Raw genomic sequence first — 27766 nt, forward strand, 5'->3', positions numbered from 1 at the left:
ACTTGAGAAAACCTGGAGAAAGAAGCTAGTTTGTTAGGCTTATCTAATTACAATTACGTCAAAAATAATTAATATACGTACAGTTTTAGATTTGAAAAACTTTCTTCTAAATATTCAGTGTTTTTTTTGTTTTTTTTTCCTGCTCAAAGATGGAAAGATTTTTCTAAGAACATGCAGTAGTCACGTGTGGCCATGTGAGGGCGCTGGTGAATGTTTTGACTGGAATTACCATAAGTATCAACATAGAAGTAACTTAAAACTGCAAACATTTTAATATTTTGTCCAATTTACTTTATAATATTAATTTAACACATGTAATGATTTTGTATATGTCTGTAAGAGTATTATTGTAGCTCTAAAAAAAAAAATTTAAAGCAGAATCACTGTTTTGTTTTCGCGCTCTTTTTGTAGTACGGTACCAGGCGGGAGTCGGCGCATGCGCAGTGCGTTCGGCGGCCTTCAGCATCTCATGGTTCATTCAGCCGAACACAGACCAGCAGAAAGAGTCGTGCAATAACAGGCTGGGGCACAAACTCAGCTAAACACCCGTGTCACTGTCAGGCGGATCGTACGGACGAGCCATGGCGGACGTTGGCGAGGTCTTGATGTCGGTGCTGTCCACAATTCGGGTCCCTAAGTCCGGAGACCGAGTCCACAAAGACGAATGCGCCTTGTCATTTGCCTCCCCGGTGAGACACCCTGCTCATAGATGTCCACAGTCTCAGTGTCAACGCCTCTGTCCCCGTGTGTCCAGGACCATTTCAGGCTAAACTTTTAAAAATAACATGCTTTTGTGGAGGTTTGATCACTATCCGGGCTCAGTTTGTCTCCTGAATGACTAGCATGCTAGCGCTATGCTAAGCTAACAGTGCTGGAGTGTGATGTAGCAGCGTTAGCATCATTAGCATCGTTAGCTTTAAAGGCTGTTTGTAGCAGCATTAGCATCATTAACTTTAACTGCTGTTCTGTCAAAGTAGTGAATGTTTATCAGCCTCTCTTATTTTGTTTGGATTGGTGTTATTTAAGTATTTTTGTGAGTTAATGTTAGTTTAAAGTGACTTCTCATTTAGCTTGAAGTGATGTTAAACCATGACTTTGCAAATAATTTAACTGCAGATGGAAAGTAACAGCAGCAAAATCTGGTACAAATCATCTCTTCTTTTGTAAGATTAATGAATTTGTACATGGTCCCTGACAAATAAAGAATAAAGCAAGACAAAGCAAGTTTATTTGTATAACACAATCTGTACACAAGGTAGTTTAAAGTGTTTTACAGAATAAGAAAGACATTAAAATCGCAAAGCAACAAATCAAAACATAAATAATCATCATAAAATTAGTGTTAAAGGAGAAAAGTGCAGAATAAAACCTTTTCAATCACATTGCACAGTTAAACAGAATCGTTTGGAGCCTGGATTTAAACATGGTCAAAGTCGAGGTCTGTCTCACATCTTCAGGAAGAATGTTCCAGGTTTTAACTGCAGAAAACTGAAACACTGACTCCCCATGTTCAGTTCTGGATTAGTCCTGGTTTAGTCCACAGTGTGAGATGGTTCATGTGGCTCTAACATGTGAGAGATGTTCTTTGGTGCTGGTCCAACATGTGTGACGTACTTCCTGGTTCTAGTCCTGACCCGAGCAGTAGTGTTCTGGATGTTCTGGATGTTCTGTTCTGTCTTAAGGCTCGTTTGGAGAGGCCAGTGAGCAGAACATTACAGTCGTCTAACCTACTGGACACAAATGCATAAGACAAATGGATAAGTCTTTCCAAGTCTAGTTTTGACAGTTTACCTTTGATTTTTGCAATTTTCCAGGACTTTTTAGATGGTAAAAAGCTGCAGATGTTACTGATTTGATGTGGCTGTTAAAGTTCAAGTCTGAGTCCATTATTACCTCTAGATTTCTAGCCTGATTTGAAGGTTTTAGAGAGAGAGACTGGAGGTGATGCTGACACTTTCTATGTTTCTGTGGGCCAAAGATGATGACTTCAGTCTTGTCTGAGTTTAGCTGAAGAAAGTTGTTTTTCCTCCACACACTGATCTGTTGGATGCAGTGGCAGAGTGAATCCACTGGTCCATTTTCACCTGCTGCAGTGAGATATAGATCTGCTGTTTAATCTAATCTTTTATCTCTTTGTTTTAGGAAAGTGAAGGAGGCTTGTTTGTGTGCATGAACACGTTTTTGGGCTTTGGAAGTCAGTATGTGAACAGACATTACGCACGGACCGGTCAGAGAGCCTACCTGCACATCACCAGGACTCGCAAGCCCAAGGTTCAAACCATGTTAATGCCATGTGTATGTGGGTATTAATACTGTGTAAATATAGAGCATAAATGACATACTATACGTGTATTTTTCAGAGCGAAGATGACAGCAACTCTGCTGCTGGACACCCACCAAAGAAAAAGCCCACCAGACTAGCCATCGGTAAATTACTTTAATCTCTGCCTCGCCCAAATATTGCAGTCAGACGCTATTACAGTGTCTCCCATTAATAGAGGAGACTACAGTGGCCGTCCAAAGCCTAAAATTCTCCCCACGGTCTAAAAACAACCTGGGCTGTGTTATATTAGCATCACAGAATCACTCCATGTGGAATTGTATTATAAAAAATGTAAAAGTACTGATAATACTGGTAAAAAGGGCCTGCTAGAAGACCTTTACAGACAACAGATTTATACTCCACTAACTGTATGAGCTAAAATTATTCAAATAAAAATGATAGATGCCTCCATTGTATCTTCAGAATTTAAACAAAACACTGCTATATTTACTGTTTTTCCTGGCATAAAAGTTATTATTATTATTATTCCCAATGATAACACTCAGACTCCTTTTCATGGGTGCCCTGTTCAAATACAGAAAAATACAAACAAAAAACAAACTACCTAAAAATAACTACCCAAGTCATTTTAAAATATTAAAAACTGGTGCAGGTGTGAGTATAAATGTTTATCACCAGATTATTAAAATCTATTCAAGTTTTGTGAAGCAATACAACCCCAAACCCTTTTTCCTCTCTCAGTTCTGGTGCAGCTCGTCCTTAGACTCGTACAGTCGTGTGATCTTGTTTGTTGAACATTGATATGGGAACATTTAATACAGTGAGATATTCAGGCTGTCCCTTTATAAATACATTTTATACAGTGTTTTTCTTCTGACCGATGCGATGGCCGTCTACGTTTTCAGAGTCACAGTGGGTTTTAAATTCATCACCTGTTATGAAACGAAGGGCTGAGTGAAAGAGTGAATCTAAAGGTTTAAAGTAGAAGCTGAACTCTGCGCGTGTGTGTTATATCTCCATAATCCAGTACAGAAAGAAAAGTGCTTTTTATGCTTAGAGTAGAGCTGAGTCAGAGCTGTCCTTTTGTAATTTCAGTATTGGTTTACAACATAGTAAAATGTCTTTTTCCTGCCTGTCCAGGGATCGAAGGAGGGTTTGATGTTGACCAAGACCAATATGAAGAGGATATAAAAGTGGTGATTTTACCCGACCGACAAGAAGTAACAGCCGACGACCTCACGACGATGACGGAGGTCGTGAAAGAACGAGTGAGTCTTTAAAAACCTGCTCTCTTTGTTAATATTAATACTGGTCTTAGTTAAGTTAATATTGTAAGTATTTTAAAACCTGGTCTGTTTTTAAGTTTATTTTGTCTTGAGTTCATAATGCCACTTTTTTGTCATACTTTTTCATTGATGCCACAGGAATTATAAGAGATTTACATAGATAATGGTCGTATTTATGATAGAAATCAACACTTTTTGGGAGTGCTGGCTTTGCTGTTCTATCCATCCATCTACCAGTCTCACTGTGTGGACTAAGGACTGGAAGGGGACTGGAAGGGGACTGGAAGGGGACTGGAAGGGGACTGGAACGGGACTGGAACTGGACTGGAACGGGACTGGAACGGGACTGGAACGGGACTAAATCAGGACTAAATCAGGACGGACTAAATCAGGACGGACTAAATCAGGACTAAATCAGGACTAAATCAGGACTAAATCAGGACTAAATCAGGACTAAATCAGGACTAAATCAGGACTAAATCAGGACTAAATCAGGACTAAATCAGGACTAAATCAGGACTAAATCATTATTAATATTGAAAAAAACTTTATATAAAATGTAATTTATGTTAAGACATGTTATAAAAGCAGGACTAAAGCAGGACTAAAGCAGGACTAAAGCAGGACTAAAGCAGGACTAAAGCAGGACTAAACCATTATTGAAAAAAAAAAAAACTTTATATAAAATGTAATTTACGTTAAGACATGTTATAAAGCCAGGACAAAAACCAGGATTAAATGATGATTATTATTGAAAAAAACGTAATATAAAATGTAATGTACAATGACGCTCAGACATTTTATAAAGTGATCATCTCAGTGAGTGAAGAAGTTGAACAGAAGCTGCGTTCTTAAGTGGAGTTTAATACAACAGTGAGTATAAAACCACTGATCTATGTCCTTTCGTCCCCTCAGGTGTCCCGGTCGATGGCGGGCATCATGGCGGCTGACTCAGTGTCTCATGCTTTACAAGTCCAGCAGTGGGACGGAGAAGTGAGACAGGAGTCGAAGCACGCGGCCGACCTCAAACAGCTCGACAACGGAGTCAAGATCCCGCCCAGGTTCAGTAAAACAAATGCATTTTTATTACAATATTATTACACAGCAAAAGGCAGTAATATTTAAGAGCTTATGTTTAGTGAAACTGACTTTTGTTATAATGGAACTTTATCTAAAACGTGTGCAGTTTGTTTCGTTTATGCGTGTTTTTATAATCCTGCTCTTCGATTAATCACCTTTCGTATAAACTCACGACGCTCCTCCACCACCTGCTGATGTCACGAAGTGTTTTTATGTTCAGCTTCATTAGACATTTGGATTATTTCAGCGCTCAAACTGACTTCACTTCACGCACGTCTGTCTGAGGTTTTCCGTTGAACTGTTTTGCATCGTCTCAACTGTAGTTCTCTGTAAATTGAACCTGATAAATGCATAAAGTTCACAGGTTTCAGTTTCACTTTCACGTTTAACAGATGGAATAATTGTCCAGTGCTGCTTGTGTCGTCGCGATACTAACATTTCAAACTCGATACTCCAGTTCCATCCCAATCCTGACGTCACGATGATCAGTGGTGGAAGAAGTACTCCATTTTGTTTAGTAAAAGTACTGACACAGAGGCAAAAAATACTCAAGTAAAAGTGTCGCATGAAAAAATCTAGTAATACCCGTTTAAAAATGTACTTAAGACGTTTTTTGCACAGATTTTGAGTCTTATAAGGCTTCAAATGTAGTGATTTCGATACAGATTTGTGTTTATTTATTTATTTTTTTCAGTAGAAACAATTGACTCGATTGTTTTTTCTAACTATTTTTATTTATTTATATATTTTTGTTTTGCTCAGATTACAAAAGTGTTAAAAACAAACCCCTCAAACAATAAAAAAAGGAGTTATTTTTCAGTCCTGTTCAACGATTTTGTTTAGCAGAAAGTACAGATACTGCTCTTAAATATAGTGAAGTAAAAGTAAAAAGTATCCACTGTAAAATGTATACTTAAATACAGTATTTTACTACTTTTACTTACATTTAAATTCCACCACGGGCTGATGATAATATTAAACCCTCTTTTCTAAAACAACCACACCCTTAGAACAGGTCCAGCTACGTCCTATTTATTTTAATGTTTGTCAGTTGATATTATTCTTTATTACTATTATTATTATTATTATTATTAGTTATTGCTATGACAACGGTCCTCATTTTGTAGACAGCATTTCTGTCCCTGCATTAATGTGTAATATTGTTGTTCGTTGTAGTGGCTGGAGGTGTGAAGTGTGCGATCTCCAGGAAAACATCTGGATGAATCTCACAGACGGGAAGGTGCTCTGTGGGCGCAGGTATTTCGACGGCTCTGGGGGAAATAACCACGCCCTGCTCCACTTTAAAGAGACCGGGTACCCGCTGGCTGTCAAACTGGGCACCATCACACCCGACGGAGCAGGTACGGGGCCAGAAGAGAGCTGCAGGAGGATGGGTTTACACTAAAACATGGGACTGGAGCGGGACTGGAGCGGGGCTGGAGCGGGGCTGGAGCGGGGCTGGAGCGGGACTGGAGCGGGGCTGGAGCGGGACTGGAGCGGGGCTGGACCGGGACTGGACCGGGACTGGACCGGGACTGGACCAGGACTAAAGACTACATAAGGACCGGGGCTGGACCGGGGCTGGACCGGGGCTGGACCGGGGCTGGACCGGGGCTGGACCGGGGCTGGACCAGGGCTGGACCAGGGCTGGACCAGAACTAGACCAGGGCAGGACCAGAACTAGACCAGGGCTAGACCAGGGCTAGACCAGAACTAGACCAGGGCTAGACCAGGGCTAGACCAGGGCTAGACCAGGACTGGACCAGGACCAGACGAGGACTAAAGACTACATAAGGACCAGAGCTAGACCAGAGCTAGACCAGAGCTAGACCAGGACTAAACCAGGACTAAACCTGGGCCAAAGACTATACAGGGACTAAACCAGGGCTAGACCAGGATTAAACAGTCCACATCAGGACTAAACCAGTGTCAAACCAGATCTAAACCAGGGCAGGTGTGAACAGGTTCATTTGTGTTGAGTCAGATCAGTTGGCTCCACATTAACGTCTAATTTCGTGTTATTTTCAGATGTTTATTCTTACGACGAGGACGACATGGTTCTGGACACAAAGTTGGCAGAGCACCTTTCTCACTTTGGCATCGACATGATGACCATGGAAAAGGTTTGTCCTGATTTGATCTTGTTTAACCGGGTGATGTGTAAAACATTAGGCCTTGGTATATAAACACGTTTTAGCACATAAAAATTACTTAAAAACTAATAACTGCAATATTTCTTTTTTTTTTAATGATTTTGATGCTCATTAATGCAGGTCACACGTATCAGGAAAAAAGCCTAGATCTGAAAGTCCTGCTCCAGCCTGCACTCGTTTCTCTCTCTCTCTCTGCTCCGCACATACACACACATCCGTCTCTGTCTCTCTGCCTCTGTCTCTCTCTTTCTCTCTCTCTTTCTCTGCTCCGCATATACACACACACATCCGTCTCTCTCTGTCTCACTCTGTCTCCCTCTCTCACTCTCTGTCCCTCTCTCTCTCTCTGCTCCGCACATACACACACATCCGTCTCTCTCTCTGTCTCTTTCTCTCTCTGCTCAGCACATACACACATCTGTCTCTCTCTGTACCCCTCTCTCTCTGTCTCTCTCTCTCCCTGCTCCGCACATACACACACATCCGTCTCTCTCTCTGCCTCTTTCTCTCTCTCTCTCTCTGCTCAGCACATTCACACATCAGTCTCTCTGTACCCCTCTCTCTCTCTGCCCCTCTCTCTTTCTGTCTCTCTCTCTCTGCTCCGCACATACACACACATCTGTCTCTCTCTCTGCCTCTCTCTCTCTCTGCCCCTCTCTCACTCTCTGTCTCTCTCTTTCTCTCTCTCTCTCTGCTCCGCACATACACACACATCTGTCTCTCTCTGTACCCCTCTCTGTCTCTCTCTCTTTCTGTCTCTCTCTCTTTCTGTCTCTCTCACTCTCTGTCTCTCTCTCTCTCTCTCTGCTCCGCACATACACACACATCCGTCTCTCTCTCTGCACACACACACATGAGGAGGGTGGTCTGTGTGTTTCCACTGAACATGAGTAAGACGACCCTGCTCCTGTCTGAAGTTTTAAACTTGTCAAAAAAACCTCTGTGATCACGGAGAAACGGCCCATTAAAATCTTCCGAGAGTGACGCTAAATACATGATTAAACGTGCTCACGGAGGATTAGCGACCGTGTCAATCATGCTTACTTTGAAAACTGCAGAGGTTTTCATGTTTAGTAAGCAGAGAGCGGGATCGTACCAGGAATAAACCAGAACTGAACCAGAACTAAACCAGGACTTAAATAGAACGACTAAACTTTACCTGAATCAGACCTGAAGCGAGACTAAGCCAAAAAGTGAGCAGCAAACACGAGGAGACTGGACAACCACAGGATCAGAGACTTTTGAATTGAAAAAATAGTTTCAGCATCAAAAGGTTAAATAAGATTCCAATCCTATATTTGAATTTAGACATTAGACATTAATAAACATTTTTAAACAAACATATGCAGGTCAAAACAGCACAACAGTCTTAAACGGTAAAACAACAAATTTGAATTGTTGCCCAGGTCTAAAATATGAATGGATTAATGAATCTATTTTATTATTGTGTCTTGTACAAAAATGCCGAGCCCTTTAATGCTCTTATAAGGCGCCATTAACAAAATACAATAAAATTCAATGGGTCAGTTGCCAGACGTGTGTTACAAACCCCTATAGACTCATTTAAATAAACTCATTTGCCGCTTCTTCCAGGCTCTACACAGAAATGAATCCAACTTATAAACATTAGAATCAAACTAACATTTCATCTTGTTGTTGTCATTACACCAGAACATGTCAGGGCACTGGGAGAACGTTTCATCAAATAAAGGATTAATAAATTCATCATAAAATGGACAATAAAGCAAAAAACGAGCTTCACTTTCCACTTCTCACAACTCACCTAAACTAAAGTAAACATAAAATAAAAGTATTTCTTCTTCAAGAGCTTGAGAAAATGTATAAATAAAAGCACAGATCAGTTAAAAGCCCCACTGTGCAGCGCCTAAGCAAATAAATTGACAAAGGGCAATATACTTACTGGGATCGCTTGCTTCTCCATCAACCTGACTCGTAACTAGGCCTGTGGTGGGGACGCTGCTTGTCTCCATGGAGATGCTGTTGCTTTTGCCTGGAATGTGCTGAACTTTTACTTTAAGTTATTCATTTCCACAGAGAGAAGCAGATGGTTGTTTCCTTCACCAAATATTTCATGCGGTTGTCTCTCCAGTGTTAGATTTTTATTATTTTTTTTACAAGTGCAGACCGTTACTTTCTCTGTACTTTTGCTGTCAGACGGAGAGGACGATGACGGAGCTGGAGATCGCGGTGAACCAGCGCGTGGGCGAGTGGGAGGTGATCCAGGAATCGGGTACGACCCTGAGGCCGCTCTCCGGTCCTGGGCTCACGGGGATGAAGAACCTCGGCAACAGCTGCTACCTCAACTCCGTCATGCAAGTGCTCTTCACTGTGCCAGATTTCGAGGAGAAGTGAGTGTTTTAAATGCTTTGACATTACTGGAAAACGTGTGGAAAAAGAAAAAAAGATCCTGGAAAACATAAATTAACTATTAACTCTCCACACTTTGCTTTGCTGTATTATTGGATATCAAGTTAATACACTTTTACTGCCTTTTATCCGAGCTAAAATCCACCAAAATGCAGGAAATTACGCCTTTTTTTGGACAAACTTTCCCGGCAGAGGACCCTCAAACCCCCGTAGATCTTTTTGTCTTACCTCCTTAGCGTCGCTTATATGAAACCTTTATTTTCCTTTGTTATAAATGCAACACCAGACTCACAAAGTTCCTTTCACACGCAGAGAATGAGTCATCAACACTTGCTTGTTTATTGCAAGTCGATATGATTGTGTTCAGTGTGTTCTCCGTCTAATTTGAGTTCCACCAGATCATTTTTTGGGTCATCGCTGTGATTGCATAACTTAAAATGCCCTGGAAAATGATTTCATGCAAACTGTGGGAACCCTGGATTAACACCGTGCACTTTAAATCCAATGAAATCATGTTTGTTTAATGGATAAGATGTAATAAAGCCTTTTAATCTCGAGGTGGAGGAACTTTTCAAGGCTGATAAGGAGAGATTAGTCTTTACTTACAAGAAAAAAGTTTATACACAAAATATAAATGAACAGAAAATGAACTGTAAAACATGGATATGACAAAACACTTTTCTATAAAAATACTGGACAATATTTGGACTAAAACCCCGGACTAAAACCCCGGACTAAAACCCCGGACTAAAACCCCGGACTAAAACCCCGGACTAAAACCCCGGACTAAAACCCCGGACTAAAACCCCGGACTAAAACCCCGGACTAAAACCCCGGACTAAACCCCGGACTAAACCCCGGACTAAAACCCCGGACTAAAACCCCGGACTAAAACCCCGGACTAAAACCCCGGACTAAAACCCCGGACTAAAACCCCGGACTAAAACCCCGGACTAAAACCCCGGACTAAAACCCCGGACTAAAACCCCGGACTAAAACCCCGGACTAAAACCCCGGACTAAAACCCCGGACTAAAACCCCGGACTAAAACCCCGGACTAAAACCCCGGACTAAAACCCCAAAACCTGCAGAAAGAGACTGCTAATAATAAAAGTGAAACCCGTGAATGGAGATAGACCGATATCAGGTCGATATTTGGACTTTTTTGCGTACCAGCTCTAGACCTTAAATTTCCAACACAGGCCGATATTTGTTTTGGTTGATTTACTGCCTAAAAATACACACAAATATTTATATTAACACTTTTATACAAAGAGATCGCTGCAACGTGTTTACACAGCTCTCCTACTGGTTTGTGGTGAGTTTATAGTAAATTTTAATTAAATATTTGGGGGAAAATAATGAAAATGGGCAGAGCTTATCAGCCTAAAAATATTACCTCAGAGCTCATCGGCCGTCGGGTGCTCTGGATTCTAAACAATCTGCATTAGACATGAAAAAAAACATCAGTCTATCTCCATCTGTGGCTAATCCAGTGTCCTATACATCTATGTGCAACTATTTCTTTATCATTTGGATTTCAGGTATGTGTCAAACATCGACAAAATCATCGACGAAGCTCCGAGTGACCCAAGCCAGGACTTCAAAACTCAAGTGTAAGTACAGAACTGTTTTAAAATGGGGAAAATGTAAACGTTCCGTCCCATCTAGAACTCATTTTCAGTCTGATGGTTTTGGTTTGAGAAAGATTCATACTCTACTCTTGTCCTGGAGGAATTTTAAACTGAAACTTCCTTACACTGTTTATATTCTAGCCTTGAATATAGTTTTACATTTTAAGTTCTGTTTGTGCAGAGCCAAACTCGGTTACGGCCTTTTATCAGGAGAATACTCCAAACCAGCACCAGACCCTGGGGATGAAAACGGTGCGTCTGAGGCCAGGGTAAGAGCCACAGAACAGAGCACCATCTGGAGTTTACGTCTGCTCTCGTTTATGGTCTGAAGCGTCAAATACTGTCTTTATGTTTTGTGTTTTTTAGGGAGACCAAATAGGAATAGCACCGAGAATGTTCAAAGCACTTGTGGGACGGGGCCACCCTGAGTTTTCCACCAATCGACAGCAGGACGCTCAGGAGTTTTTATTGCACTTCATAAACATGGTCGAGGTGAGATGCAGATATATTAGATCTTAAAGCTACCATCTGGAAGTTTTGGGGTTTTTTTACACAACAAAAACATAAATATAAACAAGTGAAGTTCCTAGTCAAACTCTGTTAAAATTATAACTTGAGAAAGACCAAAATTGTTACGAAAACTAACAATTTCATGGATAATTTCTTACTTAAGCCATAACATTTTCTGAAATCTGCAAATCTCTTGGTTAGATTGAAGAACATTTGCTTTTGTTATTCATACTTTCCATTAACTCAGACCTATTGTGTTTATATTCTGTTATAATTTGCACATTTGAAATCACAATATTCATCTAAAACAACTTAATAAAAGAAACAGTTCCTCTCACTTGCAGAATCTTACGAGTATCACCGTTTAAGAAAATAAAAGTACGTCACAGTGGAGGAGAAAACGGGGATTGATTGGCAAAATGGCGTCTTGAAAATAAGCGATTAAAGATGACTCAATTCAGGTTTTTTTTTTTGTAAAGCTCAGAATCAGAAGACTTTTATTGCCTTTATCAGTGAACAAAACTCACAAACTAGGAACTTTCTTCAGTGATAAAGTGCAACATAAAACACTGAATAATAATAATACATAAGTTAAAAAAGAAATAAAAGAAAAAAAGATATAGGGGCTGAACATGAGAAGTGATTTAACCAACAGAAAGTTAGAAAATCAACAATGAAACAAACAGACCAGCAAATTAATCAATAGAAAACAAGCAAATGGAGAACTGTCCCAGAGCAACCTTGTCTTCTCAGTAAGAAAAACTACAAAAAAAACCCAGTGGGGAAAAAGAGAAACCTAGAGGAGAACTACAGTGAAGAGAGATGTGTCCAGTTTAATGTGCATCCATCTGCAGATAGAGTTAAAGTCTGTAGGGCCAGAGCCGCTCAAGTTCAACTGAGGGACAGAGGGAGACTTATCCACGACAGGACGGGTGCCACTCCATCCAGGCACCGGGCCATCCATTCAGGCGAGGAATGACTCAACATGAACCCGATCCAACTACAACGTCAGAGGCTCAGTGAGAAGGAAACGACTGTAACATGGTTCAAATCTCTGAAAAATAGGTCTGATTTAAGGACACGTTTCTCTTACAATGATCTCACTGCCCTTCTCTGGTTTGTGATCAGTCTGAAAAATAGAGGAACTGATCGGTTTGTTTTCAGGAGGCACGCGTTTTTCTTCACGCCGCGTTATCATGAATTAACCATACGTTTCCCCTCAGAGAAACTGCCGCTCGGGGCCAAACCCGTCGGAGGCCTTCAGGTTTTTGGTGGAGGAGAAAATCGTGTGTGAACAGTCTCAAAAAGCCAAGTACACACAGCGCGTGGACTACATCGTTCAACTGCCGGTCCCGATGGATCAAGCCACCAACACAGGTAAAGTTCTGTTATGAATAGTTTATATCAAAATGAAATCTAGATATTATTATCCCCGTGATGTATTGAGGCAGCACTAAAGGTGTAGAAATATTAAGACTGAAGCAAAATAAAAAGCACAGAAATCACTTTATTATGATCTCATTTCAAATAGATGATTCTGCAAGATTTGTATTTTTCCAGCTGTTTTTCTGCTACTTATTTGGACAGAATCAGCTCAGTTTGTATCACAGATGGATCCACGGACTCACAGGTTGGTGGTTTAATCCCAGGTCTCACAAGAGCCACTGTTGTTGCGTCCTCGGGCAAGACACTTGGCCAACCTTTGCCTTAGTGTGAGTGAATGGATGAGTGGTTCTTTATAAAGCGCCATTTACCATTTATTTTAACTTTAAATAAAAAACAAAACAACAACATTAAATCTTAAAAAAGAAGTTTTGGTATTACCTTATGAAGGAAAAAAAAGCACTTTACCAGCTAATATCAAGGAGAATTGATTGAATTAAACAAGACACCAGCTGCTCTTCAGGATAAAAATGGGTTTTACTACAATAATAAAAAGAAATTGGGGCCGCACAATATATCATAATATTGGCTGATGCAATAATCGATATCGCATGACAATAAATATACCTCAACATTACAAAGTTCTTAATTTTGCTGAAGTGTTTTTTGAAAGTAAAATGGACAAAAAGGCAGAATGTATCAGTGATTTTCCTCATTAGGTCCTACACTAGACTCAAATTGGTCTTAGTTTTGCAAAGTTAATGGTTTTTTTTTAATTAGAGATAGGCCGATATATTAGGCAAATACTTAGACTTTGTAGGTAAGGCAAGTTTATTTGTAAAGCACAATTCGTACACAAGGTAATTCAAAGTGCTTTACAGAATAAGAAAGAGTGAAATGGCTGTTGGCCTTAAATCTCCAGCAGAGGCCAGTGTTTAGTTTGGCCAATCAGCTGCCTCCGTGTGCATAAAGAGAATATGCATAACACTTTATTTAAACAATTTAGTCCAGAGAAGGTGCTGCAAAAATGTGACCACACTGCTCTCTTATCCAGTTTGTAGTAAAACAAGGCTCTGGATGAGTTTCTACTAAATTCAGATGTGATAATTTGAGTAAAATTGCCAAAATCGGCTAAACATATCAGCCCAAAAATATCGACCAGAGCTTATTGGCCATCGGTTTCTGGATTTTAAACAATCTGTATCGACATCAGTCATGAAAAAACTCGTATCGGTCAACCTCTTTTTATTTTTGACCTAATCTGAGGAGTAAATGAAGGCATGTGCCTTTCAGACTTCCCTGATGTTATTCTGTTGAAGTCTCCCCTCCAGCTTCCTCCCATGTCTCTGTTTGGCCTTTCTCAGCTTCACCTTCAGTTCCTTCTGAGCAGACCGGGCCTCCTCCTTGTTGCCAGCTCTGTAGGCCATCCTCTTTGTGATTTATATGGCTTTAATGTCCTTGGTTATCCACGGCTTGTTGTTTGGGTAACATTTAACAGTTCTTGATGGGACTATTGAGTCCTCGCAGATGTTGATGTAGCTGGTGATGCAGTCATTCAATCCATCCAGGTCTTCTCCATGTGGCTCTGTTAGTACAGCCCAGTCTGTCACCTCAAAACCGCTCTGTATCATCTTCATGCTCTCATCCGTCCATCTCCTCACAGACCTTGTTGTTGGGGGGAGGTGCTTCACCATAGGCAGGTAAGCTGCTTTGAGGTGAACCAGAATGTGATCAGACCCACCCAGCGGAGGCAGCGGTGTGGCCAGGTATGCAGTCCTGACATTAGCGTAGCAAAGGTCTAACGTCCTTTCCTCCCTGGTGGGACAGTTCACAAACTGGTGAAAATGGGAGAGAGTCTTGTCCAAACTAACATGGTTGAAGTCCCCAGAAATCACAATGAGAGCGGTAGGGTGAACCGTCTGTATCCGGGCTACAGCTGCGTGAATGGCGTCACAGGCGCTGTGAGGGTTAGCTGAGGGGTGTGTGTAGACTCCAAACATTGCAATAAAAACGTTATGGTGATACTAGACATGGTTATGGGATATTGCTGCTTTTTCTCATATTGTGTGGCCCTTAAAGACACATCTAATTGATTTTGAATGAATGTTTAAGCCACAACTTTACAATATATGTCTTAAACTATATATATTTTTCTGTTTATGTCTAATTCCTTTTCTTGTGTCTCTTGTGTCACAGAGGAGCTACAGGAGGCCGAGCGGCGTCGTGAAATGGGGGACACGTCGTCCACAGTCCGGGCTCAAATCCCCTTCACCTCCTGCATGGCTGCCCTCACGGAGCCGGAGGTGCTCACCGACTTCTGGAGTTCAGCTGTGCAAGCCAAGACTACTGCCACCAAGTAAGACGCAAGACTAAAGAACAGATTTAGAAATGACACCTAGAAAATACGTTATTAAAATACTTTTTTTTGTTTTTACCAGAACAATGCGGTTTGCGTCTTTCCCCGATTACCTGGTTATACAGATTAAAAAGTTTACATTTGGCCTTGACTGGGTCCCCAAAAAACTAGGTGAGTAAAAACAGTCCAATGAGGTTCATCTGGTTTTCTGTTCATTTATTTCCGTTAATAGATTTTTTTTTCCAGACCAAGGTTTAGTTTGTTTTCATACCTGATAGTTTGAACTGCTCACTAGCGCCTCAGAGTGGTCACATGTTACTGTGACGTGCCCAGTTAGCTGATTTTAAACCCTAACCTGTCATATTTCCACCGGTAGGACGACTGCGCCATCTGCAGTTCGACTTCTTCAGGACAGTATCTCCGGTGTGTGAGAGTAAAAAAGACCCCCTCAACCCGGTTTAACGTAAACGTGCCACGGGACTTTAAACCGGGACGAGGGGCCTTTCTACTCTCACACACCTGGGATACTGTCCTAAAGAAGTCGGACTGCAGATGGCGCTGTCGTCATGCCTCCACCGGTAGGAGGCAGGAAAACAAACAAAACCTTTGTCTGAAAAAATCTATTAAAATAAATTCATCAGTACTAAAAAATTGCCGCCTTCTCAGTGAAAAAGTCAAATAGTGTAGAGTTAAAAATCTAAAAAGCACATTTTTCAGTTGAGGTGGAGGAGCTTAAACTCTGGTACTATTATGTTTCTATTAACAGTCATTTTAAAATGTTGATGTTTTGACCTGATAATTCCTGGGTCTAATCTCATTTAAAAAAATACTTTGCTCACATTTTTATGTTGTTTCTATCAGCATAAATGATATAAATGATATAAATAAAAATCAGGCATTCAAGTGTCAAGACTTTAAAGCACATATGTCAAACTCAAGGCCCGGGGGCCAAATGCGGCCCGCCACGTCATTTTATGTGGCCCGCGAGAAGGTAAATTAAGGCTTGACTGTCATTTTAAAATAGGTCTATGCTGCTTTAATGTGTGCACTGACAATAATCACAGTGACTGGGAGGAAGAGTTCTTTTTTATTAACGTGAAAGAAGACACTTCAATATGTTTAGTTTAGTTTAATCTTTATTTAAGGGACCATGTACAGAGACATTAAGCATAAAACAGATGTTCTGCAACAGATTATAGCTAATTTCCATCTGCAGTCCCTGGTTTACAGAGAAAAAATACAGTAGTCACAATAATAATAAACAGATGCACACACATTACCACACTTAAAATACATTACACATTTTACATATTACATTTAAAACACAATAAAAAAAACTCAGTGCTGGCAAGTGTAGTTGTCCCAAAGCCATTTTTTTTAGTTCAGAGGAGAATGTAGTATAGTTTGTGATAGTTCTTATTTCAGGTGGGAGGTTGTTCCATTGTTTTATTGCGTTGTAGGAAAAGGCTGTTTGTGCAAAAGCAGTTTTCCGTTTTGGGGTGTTACATTGTCCGGTGGTGGAAGCTCGTGTGGTTATGTCACAAAAACTACCCGCCGAGCAGCTAACTACGGCGTCTTCACATAAAGTATCAATAATTATTTAAAATTTTAAAAAGGCTGGTGATCCCTGATGTAGTATATTATCAGCTTTAGTTTGAAATATTTCTAAAACACCGCCTCAACCATCTTTACTTTGGCCCCTGTCCTCCACCTAACTCTGCTCATTCTCAAAAGTGAAAGCGACGTTACAGAAAGACTCATTCCCTGTTTCAAACCCTCTGTTCAGACGTGAGCATCGACGTCCCGGACACGTTGGACCTGAGCGCGCTGCGAGCCACCGGCCAGCTGCCCGGAGAGGAGCTGCTCCCTGAGGTGGCCCCTCCCCCTCTCATGACGCCCGATGTGGAGGTCAAAGGTATCCTGGGCTCCTATGGCACCGAGGAGGACGACTCGCTCTACTCCCCTCTGCTGTGTCAGTCTGTCCTTTCTCCCTGTCACGATCACTCACGCCTGTCACGATAATCAGATAACAGAGATGGAACGTTTTGTGTGGGGTTCAGGACTTTTTTTTTTTTTTTTTGGAAGGGAAGGCAAGTTTATTTGTACAGCCCAGTTGGTACACAAAGTAATTCAAAGTGTTTTGCAGAATAAGAAAGACATTAAAATCACAACACAACAAATCAAAGCATAAATAATGATCGTAAAATGAACATTAAAACAGAAGAGGTAGAATAAAACTCTTTCAGTTACAGCAGATAAACAGAACCGTTTCAGCCTGGATTTAAACAGTGTCAAAGTCGAGGCCTGAGTCACATCTTCAGGAAGAATGTTGCTGATTCTCCAGATTTAGTCCAGGTTCAGTCCAGGTTCAGTCCAGGTTCAGTCCAGGTTCAGTCCAGGTTCAGTCCTGGTTCAGTCCTGGTTCAGTCCTGGTTCAGTCCTGGTTCAGTCCTGGTTCAGTCCCGGTTCAGTCCCGGTTCAGTCCTCCTCGTGTGAGATGGTTCTTGTGGTTCATGTGGGAGATGTTCTTTGGTGCTGGTCCATGGAGAGACTTGTTCACACTGAGCTGCTTTAAAGTCTGAGCCACAGGAGCCACAGACCTGAGCCACAGGACACATGTGTGAAGTACTTCCTGGTTCTAGTCAGGACCCGAGCAGCAGTGTTCTGGATGTACTGCAGCTGTAGTAGTAGAATGAGATTTGAGCTGTGGAGGGTTGAGAAAGGGGTGGCTCAGGCATTTGTTCCGGTTGCCGTTTGGTTCCACCGGGAGGAATCCCAGCTCAGGACACACTGAATGGACTGTGTCTGGCCTGGGAACGCCTCAGGATGCTGCCTCCGCTCAAACCTCAGATAAAGAGCAAGAAAATGGATGGATGGGTTGAGTAAATAACTTGACTTATTATAGATATCAACTAAGTATCACAGTGTGTTATTGTGCTATGATTTGACGCAGCTCATGGTTTGTTTGGGTTTTTTTTTTTAGCGTTTTTGTTCATTTAGAAAAGGGTTTACTGAGATTATCCTGCGTTCTGGTTGTTGTCATCACCATAACATTTTTTTTTTTTTTTTCATTTAAATTATATTTTCAGTTCAGTTTATTTTTGTAAAGCCCAAAATTAAAACTGCAGTCACCTCTTAAAACTGAACACGAACTGATTTAACCAACAGAAAGTTAGAAAATCAACAATGAAACAGAAACAAACAAATTAATCAATAGAAAACAACCAAATGAATCCGTTTGCAGGTAGAGTTCATTTGTTGTGATATTTGCAGTAGCAGTACATCGTGACAGGCCTCGTCTCACTACAGATGCGTTTATACTCCTCTACTTTTTCCTACTTTTCTGTTTCCCCTCCTTTTTTGGTTGCCTTTTTACTCATGTAGATTTAAAATTACAAAAATACAATACAAATACATCACGGTGGACGGGGTTTTGGAGCCGGACGTTGGAGTGATTCTGTCGTTTCTTTCTCTCAGCTCCGGTCCTGGACGAATCCACTGTGTCTCAGCTGTGTGAGATGGGCTTCCCTCTGGAGGCCTGTAGAAAAGCTGTTTACTACACCGGGAACTCGGGCATCGACGCCGCCATGAACTGGGTCATGACTCACATGGACGATCCAGGTGAGGAGCAGTTTAACCTTCTGCAAATCGCATTTAAATCAAGATTTATACGCTAGTGTTCAGTTTCAGAGGAGCTCAAAGTGCCTGCCCTTGGTTCTGGAAGTAAATTTAGTTTTCATTTTTTCCCATACACTCAGAAAATAATTTATATACTGAAATTTTGAAAGCTTAGGGCTGATCAGCTCTGTCGTAACTAATGATAAGACCAGACCTGTAATTTTACTTCAAATCTGTTTCTGAAACATTATAAACTGTCAAATTATTAAAACATTTTGCAGAATCTTGCGTTTTAAATTCACTTTTTCGACTTCAAACCACCGCATTGTGGATATTCGTTAGCACATAGCTGGTTAGCACGCAGCTGTTTAGCCTCTACGATGTTTTTGAACTCTTAATATTAGATTTTTTGGGGAAAAATGACTAGAAAATGTATTTCCTGAACGTAAGCCTGAGGTCACTGTTGAGCTCCATAAAACTTGGTCTGAAAGGTTAAGAAAACTCCCACACACTGTCGCACTCTTGATTCACTTTTATTCTCAAACGTTTCGGTCCCTCTGACCTTCCTCAGGTCTGACCACAGCCCCTTCCTCTCTCCTTGTAGAAGTTAAGGAACCGCCCCCTTCATTTTAGTCAACCAATCACAACAGTGAAAAAACACATTTACATTTAGACCGCAATGTAATCGAAAAATTGTGCATAATTCACTTTACATCAGTCTTTTGTGAGTTAAAACAAACGGATAATGACCAGAAAAATGTAAAGATTATTATCACACTAAAAAGGCAGCAGTTATAAACCATCAATTTTATATTTTTTAACAAAATAAGTCCATAAGTCCAACTCCATAAAACTGAATATAAATGAAGGCAGCTCAAATGAATGTAGTTAAAATGAATATGATGTTTAATGTTTTTGATTTTTGTTATAATATAATGAGTTCTAGGGTTAAATATTTGTAAATTTCCCTTTTAAGAATCGTTTTGATCCTAGTTTTGAACATTATAGAGGCCTGTTTTGGCTGTATAGAACTGAAACGCTCATTCCCCATGTTTAGTCCTGAGTCTGGGCGACTGAGGCGGGACTAGACCGGGGACTAGACCGGGGGGGCTAGACCGGGGGGGCTAGACCGGGGGGGCTAGACCGGGGGGGCTAGACCGGGGGGGCTAGACCGGGGGCTAGACCGGGGGCTGAACCAGGGCTAAACCGAGCCTAGACCGAGACTAGACCCGTCTGAGATGGTTCACATGGCACTAACATGTCAGATGTTTTCATGCTACCATCACATCATATTTTCTTCCTCGTGTGCCTCTCCTCTTCCTCAGACTTCGCCTCTCCTCTGGTTCTCCCCGGCAGCTCTGGAGCAGGAAACACTCCCACAGAGAGTCTATGTGAGGAACACCTGGCCACCATCATCTCCATGGGCTTCAGCCGAGACCAAGCAACCAAAGCACTTAGAGCCACGGTAACAACGGAGTCCTGATGTTTAATCTGTGTTTAATCTGTCTTTAGTGAATTCACCTGGGTTTAGCAGTTTAAAGGTGCACTGTGGAGCTTTTCTGGTGGAGAATCTGCCATCTCATTGCCCATGGAGATGTCATCGCTTTGCTTGGGATGTTTCCATCTTCTTGGTGACCTCCTCACAGTAAAAAAGTGTTAATGTGAAACTGAACAAGTGGAACATATCTGTATATTTAATAACAACAACACTGTGGAACATTCCAGACGAGCTGTAAAGAAGAAACAAGGCTCTAAACGTAAAACTAGGGATGTGTCAATCTGATTTCTGTGCTGATATTGAAGCATTTTCTAGATCTGATATCATCTTCCAAGTATCAGTTCAGTCGATATCCCATTTAGACATATAAATTGATGTAATAAGATTATTTACAAGTCATAGTCGGCCCAGAAAGTCTCATAATGTTTGAATTTTTACTAATACAAAGCTGTTACGTAGTTATTTGAAATATAGATAACAGATACATAACACTTTTGGATCAGTTTTGTCTTATTTTATTTTTTGTTTAGGAAATAAATGCTAAATAAAACCAAAAATAATAAAGATGGACTGTAGTATGAGACATGTTCTTGTTAATTGAAGGGATTTAACTTCATTTATTTATATATTTTCATTCAAAATTTTAGAAAAGTAATGTTTGTTCGTGTCGGGAGTGAAATTGTCTAAAAATCTAAACATAAACATGATGTAAAACTCTCAAAAACATTCTCTGTTTGTCTCAGAGTAATGTCCTGGACCGGGCAGTGGACTGGATCTTTTCTCACGTGGACGATCTGGAGTCGATGGACGTGTCTGAGGGACGCTCCGCCGCAGACAGCGAGGGCGCCAGAGAGCCGCCGCTCGGGCCCCGAGTGAGAGACGGGCCAGGAAGTGAGTGAACTTTAACTTGAACTTATTCTGCTCATTATCCCCGCACACTTTTGACTCTAAATGCTCCCAAACCACACTTCTTCTTTTGTTGTGCCAATTTCGGTGAAGAAATTCAAATTCTTAAAAGGTGCTGCTGCTAAAATATTATATAAAATAGACTAATTTGTGTAAAATGTGAAGGCGAACTAAGAGCTTTAAAGGGGACGCATTAAATAAAATCATCGTGACCTTTTAACCATGTTTTTTAAGCCAATTCAGAGCTGTTATTTTGATTCTTGCAAGTTTGAGTACTGTATTTTCTGCGCAATAAGTCGCATTTTTTGGGAAATTTATGTTACAAAATCCGAGACCAAGAACAGACATTTTAACTTTAAAGTCAAGTTCTAATAATAATAATAAAATGTGGACCAACAGGCTGAATATCAGTGCATCACGCTAACGTAACACATTTATATTTATTCAGCTCCATGAAGCACAGACAGAACTGAACACGTGTCTGGTTTGTTAACGTAAGATATTAACAGTTAATCAGATAAATAAAGAATAAAAACAAGCAACAAGTTTAGTCTGGATCTCACTCCAAATCAATAAATCCACTGAATTCTTCATCCTCGGTGTCGATTCTGAACAAATCCACCAACTCCAGAGGAAGATGTAGGGGGCGCTATTGTTCAGTGTTTCTCAGATGTTTTTTAAATCACCGTAATGTTGAAATTTTAAATGTTCAGTGGTTCAGGAGGAGATACTGGTACAAGTCTAGAGCGCCCTCGTGTGGTGAAGATGTGAAATTATATATTTGAATAATTTCACATATAAGTCGCGTCTGAGTATAAGTCGCACCCCCGGACAAACTATGACAAAAGTGACACTTGTAGTCCGGAAAATACTGTAGTCCTGTATTAACCTGCGTTCACTGCTCAGAATATCCCTGTTATCACCTAACCCCTGTCTCCGCCCACTTCTCTGTACTTAGAATTATTAAAACAACTCCAGTTCTCACATGTAGGGTTCAAAAATGTCATGTTTTTTTCTGAAATAATCTAAAAAACTTGTGGTACAACGAGGCTTCTTGGCTCTGCACTTTTGAAGAGGAAGCGAATGGACCGGCGTCTGTTACGAAATCGTTTTTTAGATTGAATAAGATTGGAACCGCTCGCACATTCACACGAGGACGAGGCGGGTTAAGTGTCTCCTTTACTGCGAGTTTAACTGTATTTTCTCTTCCTGTTTTCCAGAGTACGAGCTGTTTGCGTTCATCAGTCACATGGGGACGAGCACGATGTGTGGACACTACGTTTGCCATATCAAGAAGGACCAGCAGTGAGTTCAGCAGCAAAATATACTCGTAGATCAAACATTAGATTAAAATATAAACTCTCCGTCTCAGTTTATCTGTAGAGACCACAGACTGTAAAGAAGTAACGTCACCACAGCGTTCAGCTCCAAATGAAACTTATCGAGGCTAAAGCAGATATAGCGGCTAATATGGAGCCAGTTTATTATTAATTAACACATTTATTTAAAAAAAAAAGATTCTAAATAAATACATTTACTTAGAATCAAATGAATCTAATGTTTGTGTGTGTTTTAACATGTAATGACCTGCAGGGGGCGATCTACACCACAAACACCACATGATTTATTCAGTTTTAAATCAGGAGAAAATGATGTTATGTATTAAAATTAAAAGTGCCTGGAAGTACTCAGTTTTGTTAAGTAAAAGTACAGATACAGAGGTAAAAAGTTACTCAGGTAAAAGTATCACATGAAAAAAATGTACTTAAGTAAAAGTATTTGAGTACAAGTGTGACTTTTTACTCTTAAAATGCATTTTTAAAGTGTAAATGTAGAGATATTGATTAAAAACGATTCATTTTTTGCTCAACAGTAACAAGACAAATCAATTTCTTCACTTTTCTTATAAATTTGGTGTTTTTATTTTTGTTTTTGCTCAAAATTGAAGCTTTAACTCGAAAACTTTAGTTAGTTTGTTTCGGTAAAAATAACCCCTCAAATCAGATGAAAAGTACTTTTTACTTTTCAGTCCTGTTCAGAAATGTAGTGGAGTAGAAAGTACAGACACTGCTCTCAAAAGTACATTTTACAGTGGATACTTTTTACTTTTACTGCAGTACTTAAGTAGAATTTTCAGGTACTTTACTGCTTTTACTTTGCTCCTCGACTCATGATTTGATGTTTCTTCATCACAAACAGACCTGGAGTTGTGTTTTTTTGTTTCATTCTCACATGTTTAACACACAAACCTGCATATTTAGGCTTTAGTTCTTCTCTCAAACTGAAAACACTCCATTCCACCTTGTGATGTCATCGTGTGGCGATACAGGAAGTGCTCCGCTGTGTTTTTAAACTCCACACACCTTCATTTCTAGAATCATTTGGATCATTTCAACCCTAGAATTGCCACTTATCTCTACTGAACTAAAGGTAAAAAGTAGCTCTGTTTACGTGAAAACTACCACTTTATAACATCACAAGGTGGAACAGAGCGTTTTGAGCTTTGGAGATGTAACAGACTAATAAAAAACATAACTCCAGGTCTGTTTTTGAGGCGGTAACAGCATTACAACACGGATTAAAGCTCGTAAAAGTCCTTTTCGTGTGATCTGGGACCTTTTTTAAAGTGTTAATCCTCGTCTGTTTTCTCCTCAGGTGGGTCATCTTTAACGATCAGAAGGTTTGTGCCTCTGAGAAACCTCCTAAGGACTTGGGATACCTCTACTTTTACAGACGAGTGGCGGACTAAACCAGGACCTGGAGTTACACGGTTACCAACACAGCGCCCCCTGCTTTTTTTTTTTTTTAGCGTCAGACATCAGACACACTGTAGATACGTCGATGCTTTCACTTATCCGCTACTACCGTCTATAATCCAAATCTGGGGTGTGATTTTGGTGTCTCCGACCTCACTGCCCTGTCTTTTTCAAAAACGTTCAGATGTTTTGAATTGAAGAGTTTGTGGTTTGCTCCAGTAGACACACACACACACACACACACAAACACAAACACACTCCTGTCCTCTGCTTCCAGGACGATAGTTTAGGTCCGTAAAAAAGGCTTCAGATTCTCTAGTTGACGACGTGCAGTTGCGGTAAGAACGTGTTCACAATAAGACCACTACCAAATCAGTTGCTTTTTTTACATGCTAAAGTTAAAGTGAAATCTTGCTGTTGGTTTGATTTTTTTTTTCCAAATAAAACCTTTGTTACTGCTGTGGCAAATAAAACATGAATTTTGACCATTTTGTTTCAAGGTTTTTTGGTTTTTTTTTAATCAAAATCCAGTTATTTTTAGACAAAAGCGACTTCCAAACTGCCGTAAGATTCAACAACGTCCATCCATTTTCTTCCTCTTATCCGGGGTCGCGGGGGCAGCAGTCTAAGCAGGGACTCCCGGACTTCCCTCACCCCAGACATGTCCTCCAGCTCCTCCGGTGGGACCCCAAGACGTTCCTTTCAGTCATTACCCACAGCTCATGATCATAGTTGAGGATAGAACGTAGATTGATGGTAAATCGAGAGCTTTGCCTTCGGACGCAGCTCTTTCTTTACCACAAAAGTACAACATGAAATTTAAAATATAATAAAGATAAAGATGTGTTTAACCTTAGAGCGCCCGTATTACACTGTTTTCTAATCTGTTCTAATGTCGTTTCCTCGTCACAAACAGACCTGGAGTTGTGTTTTTTTGTTTCATTCTCACATGTTTAACGCACAAACAAACCTGCAGATTTACACCGAGTTCTTCTATCAAACTGAAAACACTCTGTTCCACCTTGTGATGTCATCGTGTGGTGATACAGGAAGTGCTCCACTGTGTTTTTAAACTCCACACACCTTCATTTATAGAATCATTTGGATCATTTCAGCTTCTGGAGTTGCCACTTATCTCGACTGAACTAAAGGTAAAAGTATCTGTTAAATGGAGCTCAGCAGTGGCCGTTTGTTCCGGTGCCAGAAGTAACTTTTCTGTAAATTTTTCTGAATTTTTTCGAAAAGTCTGCTGGTTAGCCTCCACGATGCCTTTGAACTCTTCATTTTTCCCCACAATGCGCTAAATAATATCCATAATGCTGTGGTTTTAAGCCCAAAAAGTAAATTTAAAATGCAAGATTCAGCTAAATGTTTTAATAACTTAGCGAGTTATAAAGTTTCAGAAACAGATTTTAAATAAAATTCTAGTTGTTGTGGTTATTCATTTCCCCACAGAGCTGATCAGACTTGTGTAATTTTTTTTTCTCCAGAAAGTCAATGAAAAGTGAATGAGAAATGTAGTTCTGATACCAGGGGTTGAGCGATCACTGTTGAACTCCATAGAAAACTACCACTTCACGACATCACAAGGTGGAACAGAGCGTTTTGAGCTTTGGAGACGTTACAGACCGATAATGGAGTTGGTCAAACATGTGCGAATGAAGCAAAACACAACTCCAGGTTTGTTTTTGAGGAGGTAACAACATTTGAACATGATTTAACGCTCACAAGAGTCAACTGTGTGTAATATGGGACCTTTAATTTATCCTTTGCAAACTGCAGCAGAGTTTTAGAGCCTTGTGACTGTTCAGTGTTGAAACAGCTGATTATTTCTACATTTTCAGAGTAGCAGTAGAGCTAGAAGAAGAAGAGGGAGGAAGTGAAAGCTCGTAGACTCAAACCACTCATCCTGGCCTAGAAATGTAAGCGTGTTCCATTATTTTTAGTATCAATTTCTGTTCCGTATTCTGACTTTTTATTAATGTGGTGAGTATCTGTTTGTTAAAGTGCAGATCCAGTTTCTATACAAACATTTGACTCCAGTTGGTGTTTTTGGACAAGTTTATAATGTTCAAAATGACTAAAATGATATGTTTTTATATTATTATGTTTAATACGTTACATGTTCCTATAGAATCCCTTCTCTCTCGGGTTTTTTTTAAAATGCAAAACGTGTCTGTACTTGGACAAATGCACATCTTCATCTTCATACACGAGTTTATATGAAATCACTTATATACTTTAGCTCAAATGCACATGATGGTTATGATTAGAAGAGGATGACGCCTTTATTTTAAGGTTCCATATGACACAAAACTGACTCTTGTGAGCGTTAAGTCATGTTTTAATGTTGTTTCCTCCTCAAAAACAGACTTGGAGTTGTGTTTTGTTTCGTTCACACATGTTTGAGTCACACTGCGTTATGTTTGTCTGTTAAAAACACAACTCCAGGTCTTTTTGTGACGAGGAAACGACATTAGAACAGATCAGAAAACACTAAGTAGCAGCTCTTTTAAGTGAAAGTTTAATCCTCTTTGCTCTTAAACGGTCTCTGCTTTTTGGGTCAGATTTGTGGGGTTCATTTCACAGGTGGAGGCTTCAGTTTTACTCCTCTTTACTGCCGTACATCTTGAACTTTTTCTACTTCTCAGCTTTTCCCACAAACTACCACTTAAAGAGCGTAAAACTATGATACCGTCCTGAGACCTGAGCTCTTACATGGTTTTATTAATGTCTCTTTGTTATTTGGACTGAGAAGTGTAAAAATAAAGAATTATTATTATTATTATTTTTTTTTTTTATTACCGGTATTTATTTATTTATTATTATTATTATTTTTTATTTTATTTTATTTTTTTTTATTATTATTATTGAAAAATAATGTCCACATATGAGGACATTCGTTTTACGTTTTAATCATTTTGACAGAACAAAATAAAGTCACATTTTAATAAAGATTTGCAAAAACTAAAACTAAAACTGGCCAAAAAAAGAGTCGCTACCTGGATTTAACTCCGCAAATATGTCGGTGTCGCTGCAGTTGGTCCGGTCTAGGTTCAGCAGAATGAGGTCACCTGAATAAACTGAATGACCAGGTTATTCCATCAGTGGATTTTTGGGCATATTCCAAGACGACAATGCCAGGATTCATCGGGCTCAAATTGTGACAGAGTGGATCAGGAGTAGGAGACGTCATTTTCACACATGGATCGTCCACCACAGAGTCCAGACCTTAACCCCATTGAGAATCTTTGGGATGTTCTGGAGAAGCTGCAGCGTCAGACTCGACCATCATCAATGCAACAGGTGAAAAATTAATGCGACACTGGATGGAAATAAATCTGGTGACGTTGCAGAAGCGAAATCGAAACAACGCCACAGCGAATAATCAAAGCTAAAGACGGAACAACCGAATCTCCTGGAACATTGTGTCTCATTTAAAGAACTGCTGACGCGAACCTTTAACAAAATCCATCTGGAATCTAAACTATAATGTGTAATACTCTTCTGTCACCACTAAGAGGCAGTGTAATAAACTCATATGTGAACACCAGGAATTTATAGAGAAAGAAACATTGTATTGTGGCGTAAAAACAACCCACATATTCACTTGTACGACTATTACTTTCCCACTAAACCTCATTTTCATTTATTTCGAGCACATGTATCGTGTTCACTTAAAGCACATTTCACAAATTAATCCTTATATAAGCTCGAAAAGGACTGGGAAGAAGAAAACTTAAATTAAACCCTGTCTTTATTTATACTTTGTTTAAGCTTCATATTCAGGCCTGAAACCTAAAAAACACGAAACCCTGTGACAGGCAGCGGTGGAAGAAGTACTTAGTTGTGTTACTTAAGTAAAAGTACAGATCCTGGAGCAAAAAAATAGTCAAGTGAAAGTACGACATGAA

The 27766-nt window shown here is 40.1% G+C and overlaps 1 protein-coding gene across 1 annotated transcript; it reads left to right on the forward strand.

Annotated features, from left to right (window-relative positions):
- Nucleotides 1-434: 434 nt before the first annotated feature.
- Nucleotides 435-24337, forward strand: usp5 (ubiquitin specific peptidase 5 (isopeptidase T)). Its single transcript, XM_033980680.2, has 20 exons — nucleotides 435-689; nucleotides 2143-2271; nucleotides 2361-2427; nucleotides 3425-3552; nucleotides 4486-4631; nucleotides 5827-6011; nucleotides 6679-6773; nucleotides 8979-9172; nucleotides 10736-10807; nucleotides 11007-11094; nucleotides 11192-11317; nucleotides 12559-12712; nucleotides 14915-15074; nucleotides 15157-15245; nucleotides 16861-16989; nucleotides 18552-18695; nucleotides 20018-20157; nucleotides 20934-21081; nucleotides 22317-22401; nucleotides 23752-24337. The coding sequence occupies exons 1-20, from the start codon at nucleotides 582-584 to the stop codon at nucleotides 23843-23845; spliced, it is 2481 nt and encodes an 826-aa protein (XP_033836571.1). The 5' UTR covers nucleotides 435-581; the 3' UTR covers nucleotides 23846-24337.
- The last annotated feature ends 3429 nt before the right edge of the window (nucleotides 24338-27766 follow it).

Source organism: Periophthalmus magnuspinnatus, chromosome 16 (assembly GCF_009829125.3).
Source record: "Periophthalmus magnuspinnatus isolate fPerMag1 chromosome 16, fPerMag1.2.pri, whole genome shotgun sequence".
In the NCBI taxonomy this organism is placed as follows: Eukaryota; Metazoa; Chordata; class Actinopteri; order Gobiiformes; family Gobiidae; genus Periophthalmus; species Periophthalmus magnuspinnatus.

Coding starts and splice junctions, on each gene's coding strand:
- usp5 (XM_033980680.2), top strand. CDS start 582: ATGGCGGACGTTGGCGAGGTCTTGATGTCGGTGCTGTCCACAATTCGG. Junction 2,428..3,424: donor GCCCACCAGACTAGCCATCG/GTAAATTACTTT, acceptor CTGCCTGTCCAG/GGATCGAAGGAGGGTTTGAT. Junction 22,402..23,751: donor CATATCAAGAAGGACCAGCA/GTGAGTTCAGCA, acceptor TTTTCTCCTCAG/GTGGGTCATCTTTAACGATC.